The sequence below is a fragment of the Narcine bancroftii genome, chromosome 7 (genome assembly GCF_036971445.1).
Source record: "Narcine bancroftii isolate sNarBan1 chromosome 7, sNarBan1.hap1, whole genome shotgun sequence".
NCBI lineage: Eukaryota > Metazoa > Chordata > Chondrichthyes > Torpediniformes > Narcinidae > Narcine > Narcine bancroftii.
In genome coordinates this window covers 1,794,672-1,820,381 of record NC_091475.1, presented here as the reverse complement: position 1 = coordinate 1,820,381, position 25,710 = coordinate 1,794,672, and the positions used below count along the sequence as shown (strand labels likewise).

Here is a 25,710-nt window from a genome sequence, read left to right as displayed (position 1 = left end):
GTGTGAAAAGGAGCTCACTGAATTATGACATTTTATTCTAGTTTCTTGGCTGAAAATTACTTAAAACAAGATATAATTGGTACTTGATGGTCCTCATAGACTCAGTGCACCAAAGGACATGTTTCCATGCTGATTCATTCTAATTTCATCCTCCCTCACACACACACACACACACACACACCCACACACCCACACACACCCACACACACACCCACACCCACACCCACACCCACAATGACAATCACTGTTTCAATGCTGGTATTTTTTTCATGAATGTCTCAGTTCTGGCAAATACAGTTTGCAGCCAAAAGTAGCAAAATGATAACACCGAGTTAATCTTTTGTGATGTTATTTGAGGGAAAAATATTAGTCAGAACTCTGAGAGAACACTCCAACTTTTCAAAAGTCAGGTCATGGGATCTTTTCTCTTGGTTAGTTTCAAGGAGATCCTCAGTTTAATGTTTTATTTAAAAGATACTGCTTCTAACACCAAAGCTCTTCCTCAGTCATGCTATATTTTCTCTAGCCAGAGAAGGAAATTCAAACTCATGACCTTCTGACTGACTATCAGTACTGAATTATGGCTGACACTCAAGGCTAAAGATTGTAATCATAGACATACGGAACGTGCCATGTCAATCCGGATTTTTAAATAATTTTAATTATGAACAAAAGAGGTCAATTGTTTTTGCACAGAACTGAAGAATCTTAACTTTAAATTATTTGTATTCCATTTTGAAAATACATCTAAAGAAGTCCACCACAAGACTTGTCAAGTTTGTAGAATAAAGACTGCATTTTGTTGGTTATTTCTGAGATGAACAAATCAAATTTTATGCAAAACCTAACTGCCAGAGCAACTCAGAGAACATCTGTGACGTGAAAGGAAATTTCCATGTTCAGACAACACCTTGCATCCGGACTGAGAGTGGGGACCCCCAAGTGCTAGGTTGACTGGTGGGGGGTAGGTGAAGGAGCTGGCTTCACTGCTGTTTTTCCTTTGCCTGTCATCCAACTGCCTGTGTTCCCCAACTCCCCCACCCACCCGTACATCATCTTTCACTCAATTCTCAGTTCACCTACAAACTACTAGCCACAGTCTTGACCCTCCCCCCCAACTCCTGCTCTGAAAACCTCCAGCCACCTATTTTTTCTCCAGATTCCAGCATCTGTGGTCTTTTTTTTTCCAATTAGAATTTTGTTTTGAAGTAGTCAGCTTGAACTTTGTTATCTTTACAGATAAAACAATCAAAGAAAGCTGGTGCCTCACCTTCTTGGAGTTCTTCAGAGTCTGCAAAGGCTCCTCGGACAGTGCTCTCCCTCATCCAGATTGGTCTCTCCTTAACTGGCTTCCCATCAGAAACAACTCTGTGCTGCACGTCAGATTCTTCCATATTGATGATCACTTTTTGAGTGTAAAGATCCTCATAGGTGGGTCCTCTATTAGCCCAAGTTTCCTTTGGAGAATTCATACTTCCACTGCCAGCACCAGGTGCTCGTTGACTATTAGAAAAAAATATTAAATAACTGCAATGTAATAAAATGAACAATGATCGCGCGTTTTGTTATGAATTATAAAATTATGAAAAATATGTTATTGCTGTTAGTTTGCATCAAGTGAAAAAAAGAGCTTGCACCAAAAGCTCTTCAATTATTCATGTTCTGCAAAACTCATGCATTATCTTTGGAGTTTTTGGATTTATATTTGTCACAAACTGAAAATTAATATCTCTCTCCAGTTGTTTTACACCTATTAACACAGTTGCATTTGACACACAAGATGAAACTAGAAAATAATTATATTATCCCAAGTTTTAATTTTGGCAAGGATGCTGCCAGACCATGTAATATTTAACTCAACCATCTCGGATAAAGGTTTCACGGTGTTTAAGAGAAGACATAAAAAGCATCATCCTAGATTCCGTAGTGTCCCACTGCCTGGTCATTATGCCAATGGCACTGTACAAGTTCTAAGCAGCCCGTAGAAGGAGCTGGCAATGTTTCCTTTACCACTGATGAACCCACAGAATTCTGTGCCCAAGTGGATGCACCCATACTTGACAGGAGACATGAGGGGCACAGGGTCCTGGGGATTAGTGGACTGGTTCAGGGCACCAGAGCAGGAGAACACTCCTTTCTGTTATCCAGAGAATTATCCAACAGGTTGGACAGGTTGGTCTGAACAAAGGAATTTCCATGACCCTTGCTCCTGGAGGGTCATCTAACCAGCAAGGCAGGAGGTCGGTCGAAAGTCACTTCCCCATGTCAGTTTCCTAATCATATTGGAGATTTGACCAACTGTGTTCACCGCTGGAATAACCATGAGGCTGTGTGGTTACAGGAGCTGAGGAGGCACATCTATGGACACTCAAGTGTCTTTGAATGGACACTCTTTAACTTCTCTTACTGGTGGGGAGCTGAGCCAGTGGCATCTTTTTGTGAGCCTTTACAGCAAACAGTTGACAAAGTTTGCGTATTATGTATATGACAATAAAGGAATAGAGTTTTTTTGCGAAATCTGAACCTTCCACTTTAGTCTCAGTTTTAGGAGTGGAAGCAACTGAACTATAAGATAGTCCTGGGAGAGAATAAATTGGACTTAATCACTTTCATCGATCAATGATGTTTCAAATTCCATCATGGGGTAAGCTAGTAGATGAAAAAGAATAGTACTAGATTTTTTCATAAATCATAGATGAGATAAACAGATAGAGATCCAAGCAGTTCTATTTAATTTAGAGATAACAGTCACTCTTTTGTAACTAGACATTTAAACAAATGGTATTTATTATTGAGGTCTTAAAATTAGACCGAAGGGACAATCAAAAGGAAAATATTTTGCTTAACTGGTTGATAAAATGTTGTTCCTTATAATACAGAAGCCGATTCCTGGCATGCAAGGTTGCAAAGGTTACTTATTAAACTTGAGTAAGATTGTGTGTGGGAAGCAGATCCTCTGTTACTGGGAGATGAACTACATAATAAATTGAAAAAAAGAACCAAGTTTCCTCTTCCCCCATCCGCAAGCACAACAACTGATTTTTTTTTAAATGTGACCAATGTTCTTTGCACTCAAGCAGAATTAAAATAAGACCATAAGACTTAAGAACTGGGCATTGAGCCAATTGACTCTGCTCTGCCATTCAAATCATGGCTGATGTATTTTTCCTTTCAACCCATTCTCCTGCCATCTGCTCATATCTTTGATGCCCTTACTGATACCCAATTGACTTCTGCTTTAAATACACCCAATGACTTGGCCTTTACAACCCTCTGTGGCAATGAATTCCATAGCTTTACAACCCTCTGACTGAAGAAACTTCTCACTCTGTTCTCAAGGGAGGGCTTTTGAGGATGTGCCAAGATCACAAATAATAAGAGCAGAAGTAGGCCCATTGGCGGGATATGGACCGGGTGCTGGTCAGTGGGACTAGGAGGTTGGGGATTTGTTACGGCATGGACTAGTAGGGCCGAACTGGCCTGTTCTGTGCTGTAAGTGGTTATATGACCCATCGAGGCTGCTCTGCCATTCTTATCATGAGCTAATCCATCCTCCCTACTCACCCCCACTCCCCAGCTTTCCCCCTGTAACCCTTGATACCCTGACTAATCAAATACCTGCCAATCTCTGCCTTAAATTCGCCCAATGACCTCGCTTCCACAACTGCCTGTGGCAACAAGTTCCAAAGACTCACAATCCTCTCAGTAAAAACATTTTTTTTTTGCATCTCTTGTTTTAAATTGACACCCTTATCCTGAAGTTGTGCCCTCTTGTCTTATAATCCCCTACCATTAGAAACCTCCTTGCCAGATCAGCATTCTGTATGCCAACGAGTACAGTCCAAGAACTGAAAATCATTCCTCGTATGCTAACCTTTTCATTCCTGATATTCCAGTAAATCTTCTCTGAACTCTCTCCAATGCCAGCATGTCTTTTCTCAGACAAGGCACCCAAAACTGTACACAATACTCCAAGTGAGGTCTCACCCTCTGGTCCTTGATTCTCCAATTCTTCTACTTCTCCACATCCACTCTATCTTGCCCTTTTGATTTACGGTATATTTCAATGAGATTCCCCCTTACCTTTCTAAACTCCAGCGAGTACAGGCACAGAACCATCAAGCGCTCATATGTTAATCCTTTCTATCCCTGGTCATTCTCATTAATCTCCTCTGGACCCTCTCCAACTCCAGCATATCCATCTTGAGGAGTATTGTGTATCTAAAACTGCCTGCAATACTCCAAATGAGATCTCATCAACATCTTGTAAAGCCTCAGCATTACAGAACATCTTTATTTTTATATTCTAGTCCTCTCGAAATGAATACTAACACTGCATTTGCATTCCTTACTACTGGTTTAACCTGCAAGTTAACCTTTAGGGAATCCTGCACCAGGATTCTGAAGTCCCTTGGGACTTCTGCTTTCTGAATTCTCTCCCCATTTAGAAAATAGTCTACTTCTTTATTCCATCTCCCAAAGTGCATTATTACCATACACTTCTTTGCCGATTCTCCAAACCTGTCCAAATCCCTGAGCAGGCTCTACTTCCTCAACACTATCGTCACATCATCCACAAACTTGGCTACAAAGCCGTCATCTAAATCATTTACGTACAGTGTGAAAAGTAGTGGATCCAACACCAACCCCTGTGGAACACCATGAGTCACCTGTAGCCAGCTAGAAAAGACTCCCCTTTATTTTCATTTTTTGGCCTCTCCCAGACAGCCATTCTTCTATCCATGCAAGTATCGTTCCTGTACCTATCCCAGCCTCATGTGTGGCACCTTGTCAAATGTCTTCTTAAAATCCAAGTAAACAACATCCATTCTTGTCTCTCCTGCTCATTACCTCCTCAGAGAATTCCAATGGATTTATCAGGCAAGATCTCCCCAAAGGAAACCAGCTGACTTCAATGTATTTTATCTTGTGCTTACAAGTACAGGTGTACACCGTTTAACATCCAATCGGGCAACATCTCACTGCATATATGTCTGAAATCCGTGGTTCGATAGGGTTATAATGGACTTCAGTCAGAAATCCCAATGTGGACGTAACCGGAACCGAAGAAGAGGAAAAAGAAACTGCAGAAGGAGAAGAAAACAGATACAGAGGAGTTTCACTGTTAAAGGGTTAGCCAAATTCTTTGCAAATCTTAACAGTCTGCAGCACGTTTTTCACTGATAGAGAGGGATGCCTCATGCAGGGTTTGCCGCATATAAAGAAATCTATGAAGAAAAGGAAAAGCAATCTAGGCAACAACACTGGACATATTCCTGAAGAAGCCAACACGGCCCCAAGAAGAGGTTCAGGCATTACACAGTGACAGTTCATCAATGGAGGTTATTCCACCTCTTCCAGTGGAACATTATAAGGGAGTTGAGAACATTAATGTGGATGATGCTGATCCCCTTTGATAAAGTGTATGTGATGTAGGATAAGAAAGTGTTTACATAAAAGTTTAAAAAGTGGAAAAAATTTAACAGTTTAATTTACCATCGGTTCAGTATCCCATAGAGCTTTGCTAAGTATATACAGTAATATGGCGTTCATACAACGTCCACATCACATATCACCCAGTTTCACAGAATGTATCGTGGACGTGAAGTGGCGCATACCTGTACTCTGAAATCTCATCCTTAATAATGGACTCTAGAATCTTGCTAACTAGCTGATCATTTCCTATCTTTTGCCTCTCTCTCGTCTTAAACAGTGGAGTGACATTTGCAATTTTCTAGTTTTCTGGAACCATTTACCAACTCTAGCGATTCATAAAAGATCACTGCTACTGTGTTCACAATATCTTCAACTACTTCTTTCAGAACTCGGATGCACTTCATCTGGTCCAGGTGATTTATCCACCTCCAGTCTCTTCAGCTTCCCAAGCACCTTCTCCTTAGTTATAAGGGACTATGATCACTTCTGCCCCTCTCTCCAATTTATGGCACGTCACTGGTGTCATCCATTGTTGGCGTAGCAGTTAGCACAACGCCTTTACAGCACCAGCGATCGGGACCACGGTTCGAATCCCCAGCTGTCTGTAAGGAGTTTATACGCTCTCCCTATGTCAGTGTGGGTTTTCCATACATGTAATCATAGCCAGATACAGAACACATAATAATAAAAAATCAATTACATGATGATATAAACCCCAATCCCCCCCCCAAATAAATCCAAATAGCAAAAGAAAAGAAAAAGAATAAAGAAATAGCATTATTTAACAATTACAGCACAGAAACAGGCCAGTTTGGCCCTTCTCCCACCTAGTCCCATTGACCCGCACCCAGCCCATAACCTTCCATACCTCTCTCCTCCATATGGCTATCCAACTTTTCCTTAAATTGTAAGCAGATCAAAGTTATTAGAAATAAAGTCCAATAAAAATGGTAAAGACCATGAAATAAATGTACACCAGATCAAATAAAATGGAAAAAAATAAGATATTTTAAAGAATGTACAGAAACAGGAAGACAACAATAAAATTTGTGGACTGAGAGGTATTTGCTTGTGAAACTAATTAAGCTAAAGGATCTTTTGGATTCAACTTGGAGACCCAAAGGAGAGTCAAGTTTTCTTCATTTTTTATGCTTGGTAGAACAGAAAAAAAATAAAAATGCAAACTAACTTTGCTCTAAGAGATGGAATTTCCGTTGGTTCTGGCTCCAGGATTTCATGGGCCAGATTAACATCTTCAGTTTCTCGCAATAGAGCGTAGATTGGTTCAATCTGTTCATTGAATCTTGCCAGAAGTGTCCTGGCATCCTTCTTTGGTAATGCGGATTCATCCTCTTCGACCTCAGTTTGACAGAAAGTGCATCGGAATGTTCCTGCAGAGACAAAAACCGTCCACAGTATGAATACCTTGATGTCAATAAATCATTGGTGAAGTTACTCCATGATTTCGTTTAAATCATGTCGATTAGGATTAACAACAGAAAACAGTGGATTCCAAACCAAAATGACCTGGAAGCATCAGCAAAATATGGAGAAGTTGGTCTCACAAAATGACTCTGTAAATGTAGCCCTGGGATTGGTGAAAGTCGAGGGAAACTATATTAGTGCCAAACAGTTATGGCACCAATTTTTTTTCTTTTCTATTGCTTAATTTTCTACTTGTCTTCTACTATTTTAGTTATTACTCTTCTTTGCATAATAATGTTAAAATATCTGATGGAAAGCACTCTGCAAAACTGAATCTGACTCGTATCAAAGTCTGAACCTTCTAAAGTTCGATAGATTTCCTGTGGGATGAGCACTTTATTGCAGCACTTTATATGAAAAGTATTTTATTTTTTATGATGTTTCTAAGAATTCATTTAGTGAACCTCTCATTGAACAATTCACAAAATAACAAGGCTCACAAATATTTTCAACATAAAATGGTTTGATAAGTTGAGATTTTGAACTACTTGGCATCTCTATAATTGCTTGGAAAATTACTGTTCCCGTGCTACACATCCTGACCTATAATTTGTGGTATAAAACAGTAGGTAGCCTTTCCCACACAGACATCTGCACTTACATACAATTACATGTACAATTGTATTTACAAAGTACCAAAAATTAATTGATTTTGCAATGACAAAGTAAATATGCACATACACAATGAAAGTAAATGGCTGAAAGGAATATCCTTTGATCCAGGAGGCATCTCTTGTAAAATGGAGTTAACCGAGCAACTTACTAGGTTGAAGACCCAGGTACAGGGCTATTTGAAAGGGCCGAACCAGACAAGCCCGGTCAAAATCTACCCGCGTCCCAGGCCTACCTCGGAGGTGGTCAGGGAACACAGTAAAACTTACCCGGGTCTCCTCCGCCACCGATTTGAAAAGGGAAATGGTTCACCCAGTTACTCTGGAACTTTGAACAGAAAGAACCCAGTGAACAGGGGATTCCCTGTGGCTGCGTGACGTGTCACTCACCACATCATGGCAGGGACGGGATCCCCCTAAATTGCCGGGTTGATGATTTAACAGGTAGGTTAGGCCACTACTTGAAAGGTGCAGGAGGGACACACGACCCAGTAATCTCACCCGGGTCGCAGGAGGACTACCTGGGTGCTGCAATTTGAAAGTGCCTAATGTCACAGGGATTGCATTAAAGATTAGGCTAAACCTCAATGGTTAATGCCAGCGGTTTTGAATGGAATTGAATTAAACAGAAGCACATAGACTGTCAAACATGTTACTGCTTGGTTTATTAATAGATTCAGAAAACTGGACCCTTCAATTTGCTCTACTACATATTGTCAGCAGTGAAGTCCATTCTTGCTGACATTTCCAAGCATTATGCTGAAGAAATCATCTCACTCCTCATTCACAATTGCCAGGACATCTTGGCAATTTCAGGTGTTAAATGCAATCTGTTCGAGGAACTCGCTGGGTTGAGTAGCATCAGTGGGAGAAAAAGAATGGTCAACCTTTCAGACCAAAACCCTTTATCAAGACTGACGATGTGGAGAATAGAAGCCAGTGTGAAGAGGAGAGGTTGGGAGGAAGAGGGCAGGGGCCTGTGTGGGATTGGTGTGCAGGGAGTGGAAGTATGACAAATAGAGGCAGTAGATTGGCAGATGACAACGGGAGATAGGGGCAAACAGCAGAACCTCCCTCTAGTGTTGCTCAAGGTGCTGAGCAGATTGTGCTCAGCTTCAGATTCCAGTACCTGCAGTCTCCTGTGTGTCTCCAGTTGGCAGTTTCAGAGTTCTTTGTTCGCAGGATATGGATGTCCTGAATAAGGTCAGCTTTTGTTGCCCATCCTTAATGGACCTTTAACTGACAGGCTTATTAGGCTTAAAAAAGGTTGACAAGTATAAATATGGATATTTACAACATTGCCACTTCATGGTCACTGCTGCCTAGCTTTTCATTCTAGATCTACTTAATTATCTGAATAAATCCCCTGCTGGTGGGCGAGAACAAATATCTCAGAATCAATAGTTCTGTTTTCTGAACACCATGCCAGTGACATAACTGTTGTGCTACCATTTACCTTATAAACCATGTATGTCAACGATATTTTTCCATGAACAATAATGTTCAGGAGTTTAATTGCTCTTCCCCACTGAGTTCTTCCAAATAGGAGGGCTAAAAATCCTATCACAATTGACTGACTGAAATACAGAGGGTGCGAAACTAACATCTAACATCAATTTATTTATGGGACTTGCTTTACAAAATGTTATCAAAGCTTGCCCAGGTTTACAGTCGTTTAATTAACTCTTCTTAAAGACACAGGCACCGACAGAATTTCTTCCAAATGATTATGTTATTATATACTTCTTGTGTGTTGGCAATTATCAGGTTGGAGTGAAAATAATATGAGACTTTTTCCAAAAATCATTTAAAAAACTACTGGAAAATACAAAATAAAAAAAATTATTGCACAATGAAACAGTTAAAATGACAAAGGATGTCAAAAGGCTTTCAATTATGTCATGAAAAATGCATTTCAACTTCTCAAGCTCAGAGTACAAGCCACCATTTCTATTTAAGAACAACTGTTAACAGGTCACATTATTCTATCAGGATGTAAATTATTCACTTTGCCATCTGTCTTTAGTTTATTTTAGGGCAAAGCCATGATTTACCAGATAAGACACTGCACGCAGTGGAGCTCCCCCTGATGCTGCTCTCTGCAGGATTGAAAGTATCAGTCCCTCTCATGTGCATAAAAAAAGTGAGAAGGACGGAAAACAGATGGCACCAACCGCAAGACATACAATCCAGGCTGCCGAGAATCCTGGATCCTTCCCATCAGGACTGTCTCAGCAGAAAGAAAAAAGTCATGTAGAGATGCAGTCTTACCTGGATTTGTGTTCAGCAAAGATCGTTGACTATTTTCAATGCGAGACAATAGCTTTAACTAATAATACTAATGAAATCATAAATATTATAGAATAATAAAATCATTACATTAAAACAAAACTAATACTGTAGTTACGGTTTTGGACTATCTGGGATTTGGATTTCACAAGAATGAGCTACTGTATTTTTGTGATATTTATTCAGCAATATTCAATCACCTTGTCCACATCTATCTATTACTTTCTGTGTGCAAAACATCATAATGTGTTATGGTTCTTCAAAGATTACATATGAAAACCAAAATTTTCATAGAACAATGACTTAAAGAACATTGATTAAATTTTGGAAGGCCTTTAAAATGCCCAAATCTGGTGTTAAAATAAAGTTCTGAATTTTAATTCAGACAAGTGTGAGGTATTGCTCCAACGTAGATCCCCACCCCACCCCCCCCCCCCCCCCCCAACCCCGGCTAGATTTGGCTCCAGTTTTCCATGTTGTAAATCACCCAAATAACTCTTATCTGCTAATTTTGGTAGCTTGCACCTTTATGAGAGATGAAAACTTGTACAGGCAGTCCCAGGGTTAAATATGAGTTCATTACTTGGGTCTGTCTTTAACTCAAATTTGTATTTAAGTTGGAACATACAGACATTGAACATCAGTCAGGTAAATGTTTATCTTACTATATATCATGTTAGTGTATATTTAATCATTCTATGTATATAAAACACTTCCCAACACTAAACATAATAATGCAGTTCATAATAATACAGTACGTGCATTATAATAAACTTAACTACAGATGGTCATAAAGTCCTGAAGTATTAATTATTACTCCTGTCTTTGTTTGGCCTGACTCGTTTCATGCCTTGTACATAAAATGACAGCAGGATTGGCTTTTGCCGACTCTGTGGTTTTCATGTTCCTTCTCTCTCCCCCTCCCTCTCACTCACTTGTTCCCCCATCCCTCCCACTCGCTTGCTCCCAACCTCCCTCCCTGCCGCTCGCTCCCCCTGGTTCCCACTCACTCCATTTGTCTGCGGGGGGTGGGGTGGGGTGTTAGCCGCATTGGAGCGGGCGGGGGGATGACACCATGTCAGTGCTGGTGGGGGGGGGGAAATCATTTTTGAAAGATGAGATTAAAATCAGATTGCTTACTCTTGAAGGAAAATAATTTAAATTAGACTTAACCACGCTCGAAGCAGAAGTTGTCGCCATTCTACTTCCGGTTGGCTTGTCGGTTTGTAACTGCAGGTTGTTTGTAAATTAGATGTCTTCAACACGGGGACTGCCTGCATAATGTTTTTCCATTTGGAATGAAAAATGCTCCAGGGATATTGCAAAGGATGATTAATTCTGTAACCCAATGCTTAGAGTGTACACATTTAATGAGAAGGTTCACGAGAATGTTGACAGGATTTCAGGGTCTGATTTCCAGGGAAAGGTTGTGCAGACTGGGGCTTTTTTCTCTGGAGCGTAGAAGATTGAGAGGGGACTTGATCGAGGTGTTTAAGATTTTAAAAGGGACAGACAGAGTAAACGTGGATAGGCTTTTTCAATTAAGAAAGGGGGAGATTCAAACTAGAGGACATGGTTTAAGATTGAAGGGGGAAAATTATAAGGGGAACATGAGGGGAAATTTCTTGACGCAGAGGGTGGTGGGGATGTGGAATGAGCTTCCGGCAGACGTGGTCGAGGCGGGATCATTGGTTACATTTAAGGAAAGACTGGATCGTTACATGGATGGAAGGGGACTAGAGGGGTATGGACCGGGTGCTGGTCAGTGGGACTAGGAGGGTGGGGATTTGCTACGGCATGGACTAGTGGGGCCGAACTGGCCTGTTCTGTGCTGTAAGTGGTTATATGGTTATATTGATGATTTGGTTACAGAGAATGACACGTGGGAAGCACATATCCCTGAGTTAGAGAAATTATTTGACAAACTCTCAAAAGCAAAACTTACTATTAATTTAGCTAAAAGTGAATTTGGCCATGCCACTGTGACTTATCTTGGGTAGGTAGTTGGTCATGGCAAGTTGGCACCTGTTCAGGCAAAAGTTCAGATGCCAGAAAGTAAACAGCCTATACAGTTCCTTGGAACTGCCAAATATCTGCAAAAGTTCAACATCCCATTTAAGAACCTAAATTTTTTACACTCATCTATTTCCCTTTTATGATTTCACCCATACCAAAGTTGAAGAACAAAGCCTATTAAGGAAGAGAAATTACTATTGTTAGAATTGCTCTTCAATGAAACACTGCAGGTTGCATTAAATAATTCATGTCCTTGTGAGCAACTAGAATGAAAACAAAAACAAAAAAAATGCTGCGTAGCCTGCTGAGTTTCTCCAGCTCATTTGTGTATTGTATATCTGCAGACTTTCCTATTTCACAAATATTTAAATCCATTTTTTTTATTGTGGTTCACTGCAGCACAGCAAGTAGTTGTTTGCTATAATATGGCATACAAACCAATTGAACGAAACAATACCGCCTAAATATTAGACCAGTTCTATGTAACCAGAATGGAACAGCACTAAAAGTATAAACAAGCTGTGGACAACAATTTATTTTTTTCTGCATTCACCTTAGCAAGGGAGATGCGGGGAAACAAAAAGCTATTTTACAACTATTTTTAAAGGGATGGTCAATGTTTAATTGCACATGGGAATTTTTGGCAAGAAAAATTGAAGAGTGCTCCATAACATTTAATGAAACAAATGCAAAAGCTTTTGTACAATTTTTAACAACAAAACGATTCAAATATATTATAAACTAAATCATCTTATGAGATTCTTGGTAAATAGAGCTTTAGATCTTCGAGCATTTCAGTTAACTCTACTGCAACTTCAAAATGGCAAGGGAATTTCACTGCAAATCAACAGCATTAACTTTTGTAGATTCTACTGGTCTGTTGTTACTACGGAGCAAGAGCAAACCATCAAGAAATTTCTAGATGCAGAAAGGCACATCGGCAAGTTTTAATATTTTAACATTTGCAGAATGTAATTACTTTTAGAGCAGATACATCGAACAAGTGACAAATTATCTAGATTAGCCTGTCATATGGTCTTGCTTGGAAACAAGCCTTTATTCTTTCTGCTCAGCTTTTGAAAAACATAATTATTTAGTCGCTTGTTGGCACTCAGAGTAAATCACCTGACTACCAATTAGATGCAAGCAATCAAAATTATGGATCGTTATTTATTTCCATTTCCTACTTTAGGAAGATACTTACTATTTTACAGCAAAATGTATGAAATAAATTTAACTTTATGGTGGGGATGATGAAATAGAGAAGGGAAAACAAACAGTTAACTAGTTCTTTCATTCAGTTGACAATTCAGCAAATTCAAATTTTCTTGTGAATAGGAAGTCAAAGGAAAAATTGAAACTTTCTTCAGGATGACACAGGTTCTTCTTGGCAGAATAGATGGGAGGCAATAATGGGAAATATGGTTTTGAGAGAAAAATCAATGTTTACCAAAATAGCTTATAAAGGAAAAAGAAACATGATTTTTCTCATCTATAATAGAAAATGAATGATTTTAATCTTTATGCTACACTTGTTTTCATGTTTACATTTACTCATTTAACACATCACATTTACTGTCAAAGCCAAAATTAGCTTTTAATCATTGAACTCACATTTATCAAGATATTTTCAGACCTTCCCTCCAACTCTTCAAACAAAATGGTCAATCCAAATGATGAATGACATCTAGAGGAACATACTTGCCTAGCAATCCAATAGAGCAATCAGAAAGGTCATGGGGAAGTGAAGTGGATCTCTAGTTTCACTTGGGACAACTGTTGGAAATTATGTTAGATTGGAAAACAAATGAGCGTGATTCCAGCTGTTGATTTTTGCTATGAAACAGAATTAGCTGATCGTCAAACAAAAGTCACTTCTGAAGGATCTGGATCAATTTATCCTGCATTAATCTTATCTGAGCTTTTCTTGTGATCCTGACCAGCTCTAGCTGGACAAAACTTAGCAATGATTTTTTTCAAGTTCAGTACAATACCCGGAATCCAGAATTCAAGCAATCGGCAACCACAACCAACGGGCAGCAAAGAAAAAAAAAAATCAAGGAAATAAATAAAAACATTTAAATAAATAAGAACTAATGAAAATTTAAATAAAAGTTTAAAACTGTAAAAGTAAATTTTCTCCCAAGCAATACACAATCCCTTGGTGAAGATGGGAGCAAATGTTCGGACAGAGAGCGCCCCCGGACATACTCCGCTCGCAGCTGTTTTAATGTGAATAAAATAGTGTTGCCCAGGATGAAGAGCTGGCCGATGCCACTTGCCGCTAGGGAAATTCTCCCAAAGTGTGTCCCTATCCCTGCCTAGTAAGTCTTTATCTTTATTAGCATATTAGCAGGATACCCTGCATTGCCTGGGAAATAGGACACTCGGCTTGGCATTGTTCTTCAGTTTCCTGCTGCCTGTTCCTTGTGTGTCTGGAGGCCTGAGCACTGAGATGGGTATATTGCTGCTGTTCTGTTTCCTGCTCCTTGCATGTCTGGAAGCATCACCAGTGAGGCGAGACTGATGTTTCTCTGCTATCTTTTGCTTTCTCTTTTGTCTAACTCTGCAGATTTGTGAAGCGTGTTGAATTGGGTTTGGCCACTTGTTTTTATTCTGAATGTACATTGCACAGCTCTGTAACTAATTGAGGTATCCTGGTGCAAGTTCAATTTATTTTAAAACTTTTGAACTTCATATGACCATAAAGGTTAAATTCAATGTGGTCATGACATTCAGCAACAAATGTCACTACAATTATAGTAAATAGTAATGCAAGTCTGTGCAAGCTGGTCAAAACATTCAGCATCAAGTGTTACCCCTAATGAACCTCCTTGGACATTTCTCGACTGCTCCATATTGATTTGCATGGAGAACAGACAAGCAAACAGACATACATGCACAAATATATATTAGATTATTAAGTATATTAGGAAGGCTTTATCTTCAAACTTGGGCAGGTGGTTTAATTATGATGGCGGCATGGTTAGTGCCACATTATTACAGCGACAGTGACCGGGATTCAAATGTAAATTTTGTAAGTTACTGGAATGATCTGATGAAAGTGAACTTTACATAATTAAGGACTACAATACTGATGTTTTCAAATTACTTTACATTTTGCACTGTCTTTTGTCCTTTAAAATATCTATTCTTAATGCAGACCTATTAGTTAAGCATTGTGAGAGTGCATCTCAGGCAATCAAAAATTTGCACATCCAACATCCACAATCTCCATAGATGCCAGAGAGCAGGGATTTTACTGGAGTATTTTAAGACAATAATTTTCCCAAAACAGATAACAGGGAAATATCTTTGGTTTTAGTTTTGTAGATGATAATGGCTTCACAATTAACTGCAGCAGATTCCTTGAGTGAGAAAGATGAAAAATTTCCCATATGCTATGGAGCCTTAACACTAGATTGCATGCATTTTTTCCAGTGTAGTTTTGCTTCTGCAAGTTTGTGTGATGCATTGAAATTAATTCACAAGAAAATTGCTTCTTGGTTAAAAAAATGGCATCTACTATACCAAATGTGCTTTTCAAATCTTCCATCTGATGATGCTAAAATGGGATAGGTATCGTTTATAAATCGCGCTTGGAATGGTGTGGAAAGTAAAAAGTGTGTGTATTGAAAAGTTAGCAGGGAAATAAAAAGTATGCCAGAAAACAGTTTGAACTGGAAGAGAGATAGGGAAAGAGTGACATATATATGAGGGAGGTTGGAACAGAACAAACAGGAAGAAATGCCAGCATGTACAGGGAAGGGAGCAAAATTGCTCTATGAACCAGCGAAATAAATTAAGAAATGATTTAATAATTGGATTTATCAAAAGAGAAACTATAAACCATTGTTTCTTCTCAGTAAAAGCAGAGTCCCAAAACTTTTGTAATTATCTAATATTTTTCAATGATAAGCCTGCATTTTGTGATACAAATTTCTGTCTTAACTGCACAAGATGAAATATTCTTAAAAATTATGATTATTACATAAATTAAATCATATCACATATAATCATAATTTATGCATTTATACTGAAATAACTACTACTGTAAAAAAAATGTTGAAATACAAGTATTACAAATTGTTATAATTCTGGCTTTTTTATGCAGTGCTGTTACTCCACGTTGATGAGTACCCTAATACCTCACCACAAAACACCGTGATTCCTACAAACCTAATGAATCATTTTGCAAACACTGCAAAAAAAAAAAGGACCGTAAAAGCAGATAAAAAGCATAGAAAGCCATTTGGACCATTAAACCTTTGGTGGCGCTTCGAAAAAAAGCTATCCATTAGTCTTATGACTAATTTCTCATAATTCCACATATTTCTCCTTTTAAAACACAAGAGTCAAATGCCAACAATGTACAAGAGCAAACCAATGATTCAAATATACCTTCAGTTGAATAGCTGCATCAGACACAACAATGCTATCACGTTAATGCAGATTGTGACAGTGAATTTCAAGTTCCTTTCTGATCTCTGGTGTTGTGCTGCCCTCTATTGACCGTATAAAAATAAAACTGACTCAATGAACAAGACCACAGGTTAAAAAATTGACATTCTCACAGTGTTGACATTTTAGTAGGGAGTTAAAGAAGAATGCATCACTGAGGGCAGTTTCTTCTATAGCACACACACTTTCACTTCTGTTTTGTTTCCCTTTGGAAAAACATTGCTTTGCATAGTGATTCTATCCTTTGCTCTTGTTACAGACTTTTCATAGGCTGGCCATCGTTTTGGTGCATGTTGCATGCCACATTGTTTGTAATTGATTGTCTCTCCATCTTTTTGTGTTGTCTATGTTTATGAGTGCATCCAGTCACTGCGACTACGGTTGTGCCTTCGTTTTCTCTGGCCCTTGCACTCTTACCAAATTTTTTCACTTGCAGTAGAGTGCAATCTTCCTTGCATCCAGTTTGCTATTGAGTCCAATGGCTTGCAGATACAGGATGAATCATTGTTTGAACAACCACCGCTCGTGGTCAATGTTCCCAGTCCAATTCCCAGCATCAGGCTTCACACTTCCTGTATCTCCTGCTGATACCCTCTCCTGGTACCATATGATGTTTCTTCTATTGTGATAAAGAAACTTGGGTTCTTTTGTATTACTTATATCTTATTATCAACTCATGACCTCATGCGACACATCCATCTTGTTCATCTAACCCGAGCTGGGGCATTCCATCTCCGATGGCCTCTAGTGGTCAGGAGGATCACCAACGCCACCACTCGTAACATGCATTCAAGTGTAGAAAATCCAACTTAAAGCATATCTCTAAAAGAAATTCAGTTTAAAAATAACTCACACTGTATAACACACAAATTCACCCCCCCCACCAGAAAGTCCAAGCTGACTTGTAGTACTGAGGATGTTACAAGATCAAACCAGCAACCACAAAGAAGCCATATCACACAGGGGTAAAGATGAACAATTACTTTATTAACAAAAAATTCATCTTCAAACTTTAATTCAAAATCTCCCCTTTTATAACAATGCCCACTGGTTACTAATCAAATTTCTATAACAGTGTAAAACTAATAAATTCCCCAGCCTAAATATAACATATGGAATTAAAGTCTAAGTTATATTTCCAACCAGCCCACAGAAAAACTTAGACACAAAACACACAAGACTCACAAAACTTTGATCTCAACTGAAGCAAAAATCATAAACAGTTTGTTTGGTAAACTGAAGCCAAAAGATCTTCGGGAGAGAGAGCACAAAATTCAAAAATGGCTCTCGAGGCCAAACAAAAGTTCGCAATGCACAATCAAAGGAGAAAGAGGACACCGGCGGGAGGGGGGCTCAGCAGAGGAGTGGGCTGTCACAGAGGACGAGGAAGGCAGCAGAAGAGGGAGCGATGAAACAGATAAGGGAGATAGACAAAAGGATGACTGACAAGAAGATCAACATCAGGAAGCACAACATACGAGCAGCCTAGGAGGGGAGGACCAGCAACAAGAGGCCCAGCAAGAAGAGGACCGACGGACACGACAAAGAGATACAAGCAGCTCATCAGGAAAAACAGAAGAGACACAGACACAAAGAGAAGGAGACACAAACACAGATACAGACACAGAAGAAAAGGAAGAAGAAGACCAAGATCTTCACAGAGAAATAGAAGGTAAAACTGATGGACAAAGAGAAGTAAAAGGTAAAACTGATGAACAGAATATAGATAAAGTCTTTTTTGAAGAACAAATGAGATCACTAAAAGAATGGTCATCAATAGAGTTTAACGTAATTAAAAGGAAAATGAAAAGAACAGAAGATAAAATGCAAAGGTTAGAACTGGTAATGACAGAAATAGGGAAAAGAGTAGAGAATGTGGAAGAGCGGGAAACGGCTATAGAAATGGAAGTAAATGACAAGAGAAAAATTGGAAGAAAGTGAAAAAAATTAAAGAGGCACAAGAGTTGTTATCTCAGAAAATTGATATGTTGGAAAATTATAGTAAGCGAAACAACATAAAAATAGTGGGCCTGAAGGAGGGTGAAGAAGGCACAGACATGAAGGAATTTATAAAAGGATGGATCTCGAAGGTCCTGGGAATTACAGAAATGCAGGAAGAAATTGAAATAGAAAGGGCACACAGAGCATTACCTCCGAAACCACAGGCACATCAAAAACCAAGATCCATCTTAGTAAAATTTTTGAGATACACGACAAGAGGAAAATATACTGGGACGGGCAAGGAATAAAGTTAGAGAAGATAATAAACCATTGGAATATAAGGGTCAAATAATATTTTTTTACCCAGACATAAGTTTTGAACTTTTAAAGAGGAGGAAGGAGTTTAATACAGCGAAATCGATTTTATGGAAAAAAGGTTACAAATTCATATTAAAACATCCAGCCATGCTTAAAATATTTATACCCGGGGAGCAAAACAGACTGCTCTCGGTTACAGAGAAAGCGCAAGAATTCACAGAACGTTTGCAGGACAGGAGAAGAGATGAAGAGATGTAACAAGAATGAAGAACAGTGAAAAAAGTATATATAAAGATCTAAAAACAATGTATATGTAAAGAACTAAAGAGGGAAAAGAGAAGAGAAGGAAGAGAATAGGTGGGGGGGGGAGAGAACTTTGTTATATGTGTTTTTTAAAAAAAGTGTTTTCTGGAGAGGGCTGGGTAGAAGGGGAATAACCGTCACTCCAAAATCAGTTGACGCTGCAAACAAGATCGCAATCCAAATGAAAAGGGGAGTTGTGGTTGACTGGCAAGGGTTATGGGGCAATTCAGAGAGGTGGGAGAACTTTTTGGGTCAAGGTATTAGTGGATGTGGGAACTGCGGGGATATTTTATGTTTTAAATGTGTTATCATACATTAAGTGTAATAAGAGAAAACTAAGAGATGAAAATGGGGAAAAGGGGGATGGAGGTGGCGAAGAGGTGGAAAAGAGGTGTATGCAAGATATAAGATGGCCATGTTGAACTATAAGACTGTAAACATTAATGGAATACATAACCAAATTAAAAGGAAGAGGCTACTAAATTTATTGAAGAAGGAAAAAATAGATATATTGCAGGAAACGCATCTAACTGAAGCGGAAACTGAAGAGAAACTGAGTAGGAAAGTAACAGCAGCATCCTATAATTCAAAAGCTAGAGGTGTAGCCATACTAGTTAACAAAAATGTACCAATCAAAATAGAGGAGGAAATAATAGATTCGGCAGGGAGGTATGCAATGATAAAGAGTCAGAAATACTCAGAATTTTGGAATTTGCTCAATATATATGTACCTAACGAGAAGGATCAAAAGTTTATGCAGGATATTTTTTTGAAAATTGCAGACATATAAGGAAATATATTGATAGGAGGGGATTTTAACCTTAATTTGGACCCAATGTTGGCTAAAACTGGACAAAAGACAAGTAAAAAGAATAAAGTAGCCAAATTTATGGTTAAATCAATGCAGGAAATGAAACTTATCGAGCAGGCACAAAACTTACTCAAGTATTGTTTTTGTTGTCAGACCATATTCAAGGGAGAGTTAGGAAAACTGAGTATAAAGCTAGACTACTATCAGATCATTCACCCCTATTATTAGCAATAGAACTGGAGGACATCCCACCAAGAACATATAGATGGAGGTTAAACTCCATGCTACTTAAAAGACAGGAATTTAGGGAGTTTATTGAATGCCAAATTAAAACATATTTTGAAATAAACACAGGATTAGTGAAAGACAAATTTATATTATGGGATGCAATGAAAGCCTTCATTAGAGGGCAGATAATAAAGTTATGTGACTAAGATGAAAAAGGATTACAATCGGGAAATAGAGCAGTTGGAAAGGGAGATAGTAAGTACAGAAAAGGAATTAGTAAAAAGGGATGATATAATGAAAAGGAGAGAATTGGCAGACAAAAAAATTAAATACGAAGCATTACAAACGTACAAGGTGGAGAAGAATATAATGAAAACAAAAGTATTATGAACTGGGAGAAAAAACACATAAAATATTAGCCTGGCAACTTAAAACAGAACAAGCTAAAAGAACAATACTGGCATCAAGGAAAAAGGACAAACAAATTACATATAATCCAAAAGAGATTAATGAAATTTTTAAGGAATTTTATGAACAATTGTATCAAACTGAGAACGAGGGGAAAGAAGACAAAATAGAGGAATTTTTAGCTAAAATTGAATTGCTGAAATTGCAAGATGAGGAACAAAACAAACAAATAAAGCCATTTGAAATAGAGGAAATACAGGATATATATAAAAAAGCTGCCGAACAATAAAACACCAGGAGAGGATGGATTTCCAGTAGAGTTCTATAAAACATTTAAAGAGTTATTAATTCCTCCTCTCCTGGAAGTAATGAACCAGATAGAAGACACACAACTCAACAGAGGACCTCTCTGACTCCTCAGACCAGTCCCATGACTCAACCAAGAACCCCTACACCATGTCCTGCTCAATCCTATAGTCCTATGCCATGCTCAAATAGGGACGGGGGGGGTCACTAAAGACAAACTTCACAGACATCACCATCAACCGAGCTATTAGCCCCAACACAAAGAGTCCGCAATGACTTTGCGAACTGACTCATCATACTTATTTTATAATTAATCATAATATTCACCATTAGTCTACAGGCACAACATAGTTATTATAGATTAGTAAAATGTTATTCGCACAAAGCATTTATTTTTGTGATGACATTGTCACGCTTGTATACTGTGTATCACGAGGAATCATTTTAGTTTTGTATTAAAGAATGAATGAAGCACCACATCTCAGTGTGCAGTGTTTGTCCTTGAACATCAAATACATAACAGAGGGGCTGTAGGGAAAAAGGATCAGCTCATGATTGAATGGCGGGGCAGACTCAATGGGTTGAATAGCCCATTTCTGCTCTTATCTTATGGTCTTAAAGCCACGCCCTCAAGTTCTAGAATTGTCTAATCTGGGAAAAAAGACTGTGATCCTGCATTTTATCCATGCCCCTCATGATTTTATAAACCTCTTATATGGTCATCCATCAACCAACAATGGTCTCAGGAATAAAAACAGTCTATCCAACCTCTCCTGATGTTGCAAGCCCTCCATCTCTGGGATCATCCTGGTGAATCCCCTTTGCATTTCTTCCAGCTTATTGATATCCTTCCTCTAGTTGGAAAACCACACCTGCACACAGCACTGCAAATGTGGTCTCACCAACGTCTGGTAGAGCTGTGTCATGAGGTCCAACTTTAGTACTGAAAACCCTGCTCGATGTAGGCAGGCACTTCAAACATCTTCCTCACAAACCTGTCCACCACATTAATATATCGATGCACTTCTACCCCTTGGTTTCTCTGTTCTACAATACTCTCTGGGGTGCTGCCATTTACAGTCTTAAATCCTACTCTAGTTTGACTTATGAGAGTTAAATTCCATTTGTCACCTCCGGCCCATCTTGCTATCTGATTTTAATCCTGTCCATTACACCACAATTTTTGATCTCATCTACAAATTTATTAACTGCATTGCCATCCAAATCATTAATACAAATTAACAAGGGTGAGCCCAGCCACAACGCCTGCAGTACATCACTGGTCACAGGCCTCCAATCAAAATCCAACACTACCCTCTTCCTTCTTCCATAAAGCCAGTTCTGAATACAATTGGCCAGCTCACCATGGATCCCATGTGATCTCACCCACATTAACCTGCTATGTGGACTTTGTCAGAAGCCTTGCTAAAGTTCATATCTATACTGTGCACTGCCCTATCCTCAACAATCCCCTTGATCATTTGTTCACAAAAACCAATCAGAATTGTGAGACACCAATTCCCACGCACAAATCCATGATGACTACTTCCAGTCAGTCCCTGACTATCCACATGCTGGAAAATCCTGTCTCTCAGAATTCCCATCAGCAACTTTCCCACTACTGATATCAGGCTCAATGGCCTTTCGTTCCCTGGCTTGTCTTTGTTGCCCTTTTTAAAATAACAGTACAACATTAGTCACCTCCTGTCTTTGAAGTACTTCACCAGAGGCCAAATATGATGCAAGAATTTTAGCAAGGTCCTGCACAATTAGGATTATGGATAATGTAACACTATTAGAGCAGTGACCTGGGTTTGAATCCATTGCTGTCTGTAAGGAGTTTGCATGTTCTCTCCATGTCTGTGTGGGTTTCCTATAGGTGCTCCTGATTATGTGACTGAGCCAAATTTGTAAATTGAATTTTTTCCTAGCTTTCCACAATGTCAAAGGATGCACCTGATCAGGCCCTGGGGATTTATCCACCTTAATTGTCTCGGGGCACTGATAGATCAAGAAAGTGGCAACATTACAGCAAATGGAATTCATTATGGATAATAGGTCATGCCCCCTGTACTCAAGAATATAAATTTTAAATGGCAAGCAACTGAAAACAGTATTAGGGGAAATAGTTAGCAGACCTAGGTTCACAAGATAAAGCATGTACAAAAAAATCCAAAAAGTTTTACACAATATTGGTTTTAATTCGTACCCTGCCAGAGTGGTGAAGAAGTTATGCTTCAAACTATCTACTGGGTGTACCTCTAAACAATGCATCTGAGGAAAGACACACTGAAAGGAATCCATTGCAGATTCTCCAGAATAGTACCAAGGCCTAGAAGACTGAATGAGACCCAATTGTATAGACATAGCTTTTATTCCCTTGATTTTACCAGAATGTGGGATGATTTGAAATGATTAAGGAATTTAATGGAATAAATTGGGAAAGCAATAAACATTGTGAAGGACTTCACACACCCGTCATGTAAACTTTTCTCCCTTCTGCCATCTGGTAGGAGGTACTGTAGGACTTGGGCCCTTAGCCCAGATTGGCAACGGTTTTTTTCTCCACAAGCCATCAGGCTCCTGAATTCCCAAAACATACGTGGACAAAGTACTGTGGACATCTATTGTATACTTCTTAATATTTTAACTTCCATTTTAACTTATTTTAACTGCTATTTTAACTGCTTTGTGGTCCTGAAGAAACGCTACCTCATCTTTACCATGCGAGCACAGTATGAATGATAAATAAAGGGGATAACTTGAACAAAAGGTCATTAATGCTCGAATTCTGAATAGAAAAGTTGTGTGAAATCTGAAAGGACATTTTTTAAATATATATAAATACAAAGACTATGAAAATATGGAACTATAAATACTCAACCAATGGAGTTGGGAAACCAGAAAGTAGACTCAGTTTGGGGAGAGACCAGAAATAAAGAGGGAAATTAATCATTGGTGAGGGGGAGAGTAGTTTACAACAGACTCACCAAGGCAAATAGCACCTTTGGAAGACTACACAAAAGAGTCTGGAAAAACAACCAACTGAAAAACCTCACAAAGATTAGCGTATACAGAGCTGTTGTCATACCCACACTCCTGTTCGGCTCCGAATCATGGGTCCTCTACCGGCATCACCTACGGCTCCTAGAACGCTTCCACCAGTGTTGTCTCCGCTCCATCCTCAACATTCATTGGAGCGATTTCATCTCCAACATCGAAGTACTCGAGGTGGCAGAGGCCGACAGCATCGAATCCACGCTGCTGAAGATCCAACTGCGCTGGGTAGGTCACGTCTCCAGAATGGAGGACCATCGCCTTCCCAAGATCGTGTTCTATGGCGAGCTCTCCACTGGCCACCGAGACAGAGGTGCACCAAAGAAGAGGTACAAGGACTGCCTAAAGAAAGCTCTTGGTGCCTGCCACATTGACCACCGCCAGTGGGCTGATCTCACCTCAAACCGTGCATCTTGGCGCCTCACAGTTCGGCGGGCAGCAACCTCCTTTGAAGAAGACTGCAGAGCCCTGACAAAAGACAAAGGAGGAAAAACCCAACACCCAACCCCAACCCACCAATTTTCCCTTCCAACAGCTGCAACCGTGTCTGCCTGTCCCGCATCGGACTTGTCAGCCACAAACGAGCCTGCAGCTGACGTGGACATTACCCCTCATTAAATCTTCGTCCGCGAAGCCAAGCCAAAGAAAGAAGAAAGAAAGAAAGAAAGAAGAATTAAATAGAATTCTATCCAAGAAATAAAGGGGTGGGGTGTAACGTCTGCAATAACTGTGGGTGACTTTAATCTTTTTAATAGACTAATCAAATTAGCAAATCTTGAGCACATGACTACAGAATGCAGTTGATACAATTTCCTAGAACAATGTTCTGCACCTGAATCTGACCTGAGAACAGTTTATTTTAGATCAAACAATGAGGCAATATTGATTAACAGTCTCTGAATTTCACTTTGGGTAAACAAATTCATGTTTTAAATAAAGTTATTTTAAAAAACAAAGATAATTTCAAAGATATGACTTGCAGATTAGGAAAGAGATTAAAGGTATATTGTTAGATTAATAAAGTCGATATTTAAAGAAACATTTCAAATCCAGAGTAATAAGAATTCAACAGGAAAAGGAATTAACTAAAGTACTGAAGGGTAGCATTGGATCAAAAGAAAAGATTTCTCATGTGAATGACAGGGATAACAGAGAGATAAAATTGGGAATATTTTAGAGGTCTGCAATGGTCAATTAAAGAATTGGTAGCAAAAGAAAAATAATCTAACAAATAACTGAAAAGAAATTGAAAACCTATAAATTTATTAAAAAAAGAGCAGCAAACATAAATGTTGATTCTTTTGGAGGAAACAATAATGGGGAATAATGAAATGGCAGAGATAGATAACAAGTATTTTGTATACATGACAGAAACACATGGAAAATATACCAAAGGGTTTGAATCCCACTACAGCAGCTCTCAAATTTAAAACCAAGTTTGAAAATAAAATAATTTTCTCGTCTTATTTGAAAACAACAAAGAAACTATACAAGTTGCCATTTGATTTACTAATATCCTCCAGGGAAGGAAATCTGTTTTCCTTACTTGGTCTGACCACGTGACCCAATATTCACCCTGTGTTATTTACTCTGAACTGCCTCCTTGATTTAGAAGCAATAAGGTTAGGAAATAAATGACAGTATTCCAGCTATCCTGTTATTAAATAAAACATTCCATAATCAATATTAATTATTGATTAGAACTGACAAGATTAAAGGCTGACAAGTTCTTGTAAGCATGCTGCAGAGGAATGGTTGCAGGCTTCCAAAGTTCCTTTAATTCTGGAAAGATCCAAATGCCACATTTATCTTAAAACGTTTCATTGGGAGAATATTAGAATTTATTTAAAAAAGTAGCAGGACATGAAAAGCATAATATGATTACATAAAGTCAACATGGTTTAACTGAAAGAGAATAATATGAGGACAAAGCCAGAGTAATTTTTTTATGATACATTACAACCAGAAAGCATTTTTGGATTTACAAAGGGCACATAATAAGATGCTGCATAGAAAGTAGCGACACAAGAAAAATTTTTG

The 25,710-nt window shown here is 38.7% G+C and overlaps 1 protein-coding gene and 1 long non-coding RNA gene across 7 annotated transcripts in view; one reads left to right on the top strand and one right to left on the bottom strand.

Moving 5' to 3' along the window:
- Positions 1-10,594, top strand: part of LOC138738383 (uncharacterized) — a 149,777-nt gene extending 139,183 nt beyond the window's left edge. For 3 of the 5 annotated variants that reach the window (XR_011341519.1, XR_011341517.1, XR_011341518.1), the window contains 2 exons: positions 1,240-1,431; positions 9,559-10,594. This is a non-coding gene — a long non-coding RNA (uncharacterized lncRNA). The remainder of the gene's footprint in view (positions 1-1,239; positions 1,432-9,558) is intronic. The other 2 variants (XR_011341521.1, XR_011341520.1) reach the window with 1 other exon arrangement.
- LOC138738382 (general transcription factor IIE subunit 1-like) overlaps positions 1-25,710 on the bottom strand; it is a 53,632-nt gene that overhangs the window by 11,285 nt on the left and 16,637 nt on the right. For both annotated transcript variants that reach the window (XM_069888454.1, XM_069888455.1), the window contains exons 3-4: positions 6,626-6,827; positions 1,271-1,503 (exon numbers count right to left, since the gene is read on the bottom strand). In XM_069888454.1, coding sequence (XP_069744555.1) covers positions 1,271-1,503; positions 6,626-6,827 — 435 coding nt within the window. The remainder of the gene's footprint in view (positions 1-1,270; positions 1,504-6,625; positions 6,828-25,710) is intronic.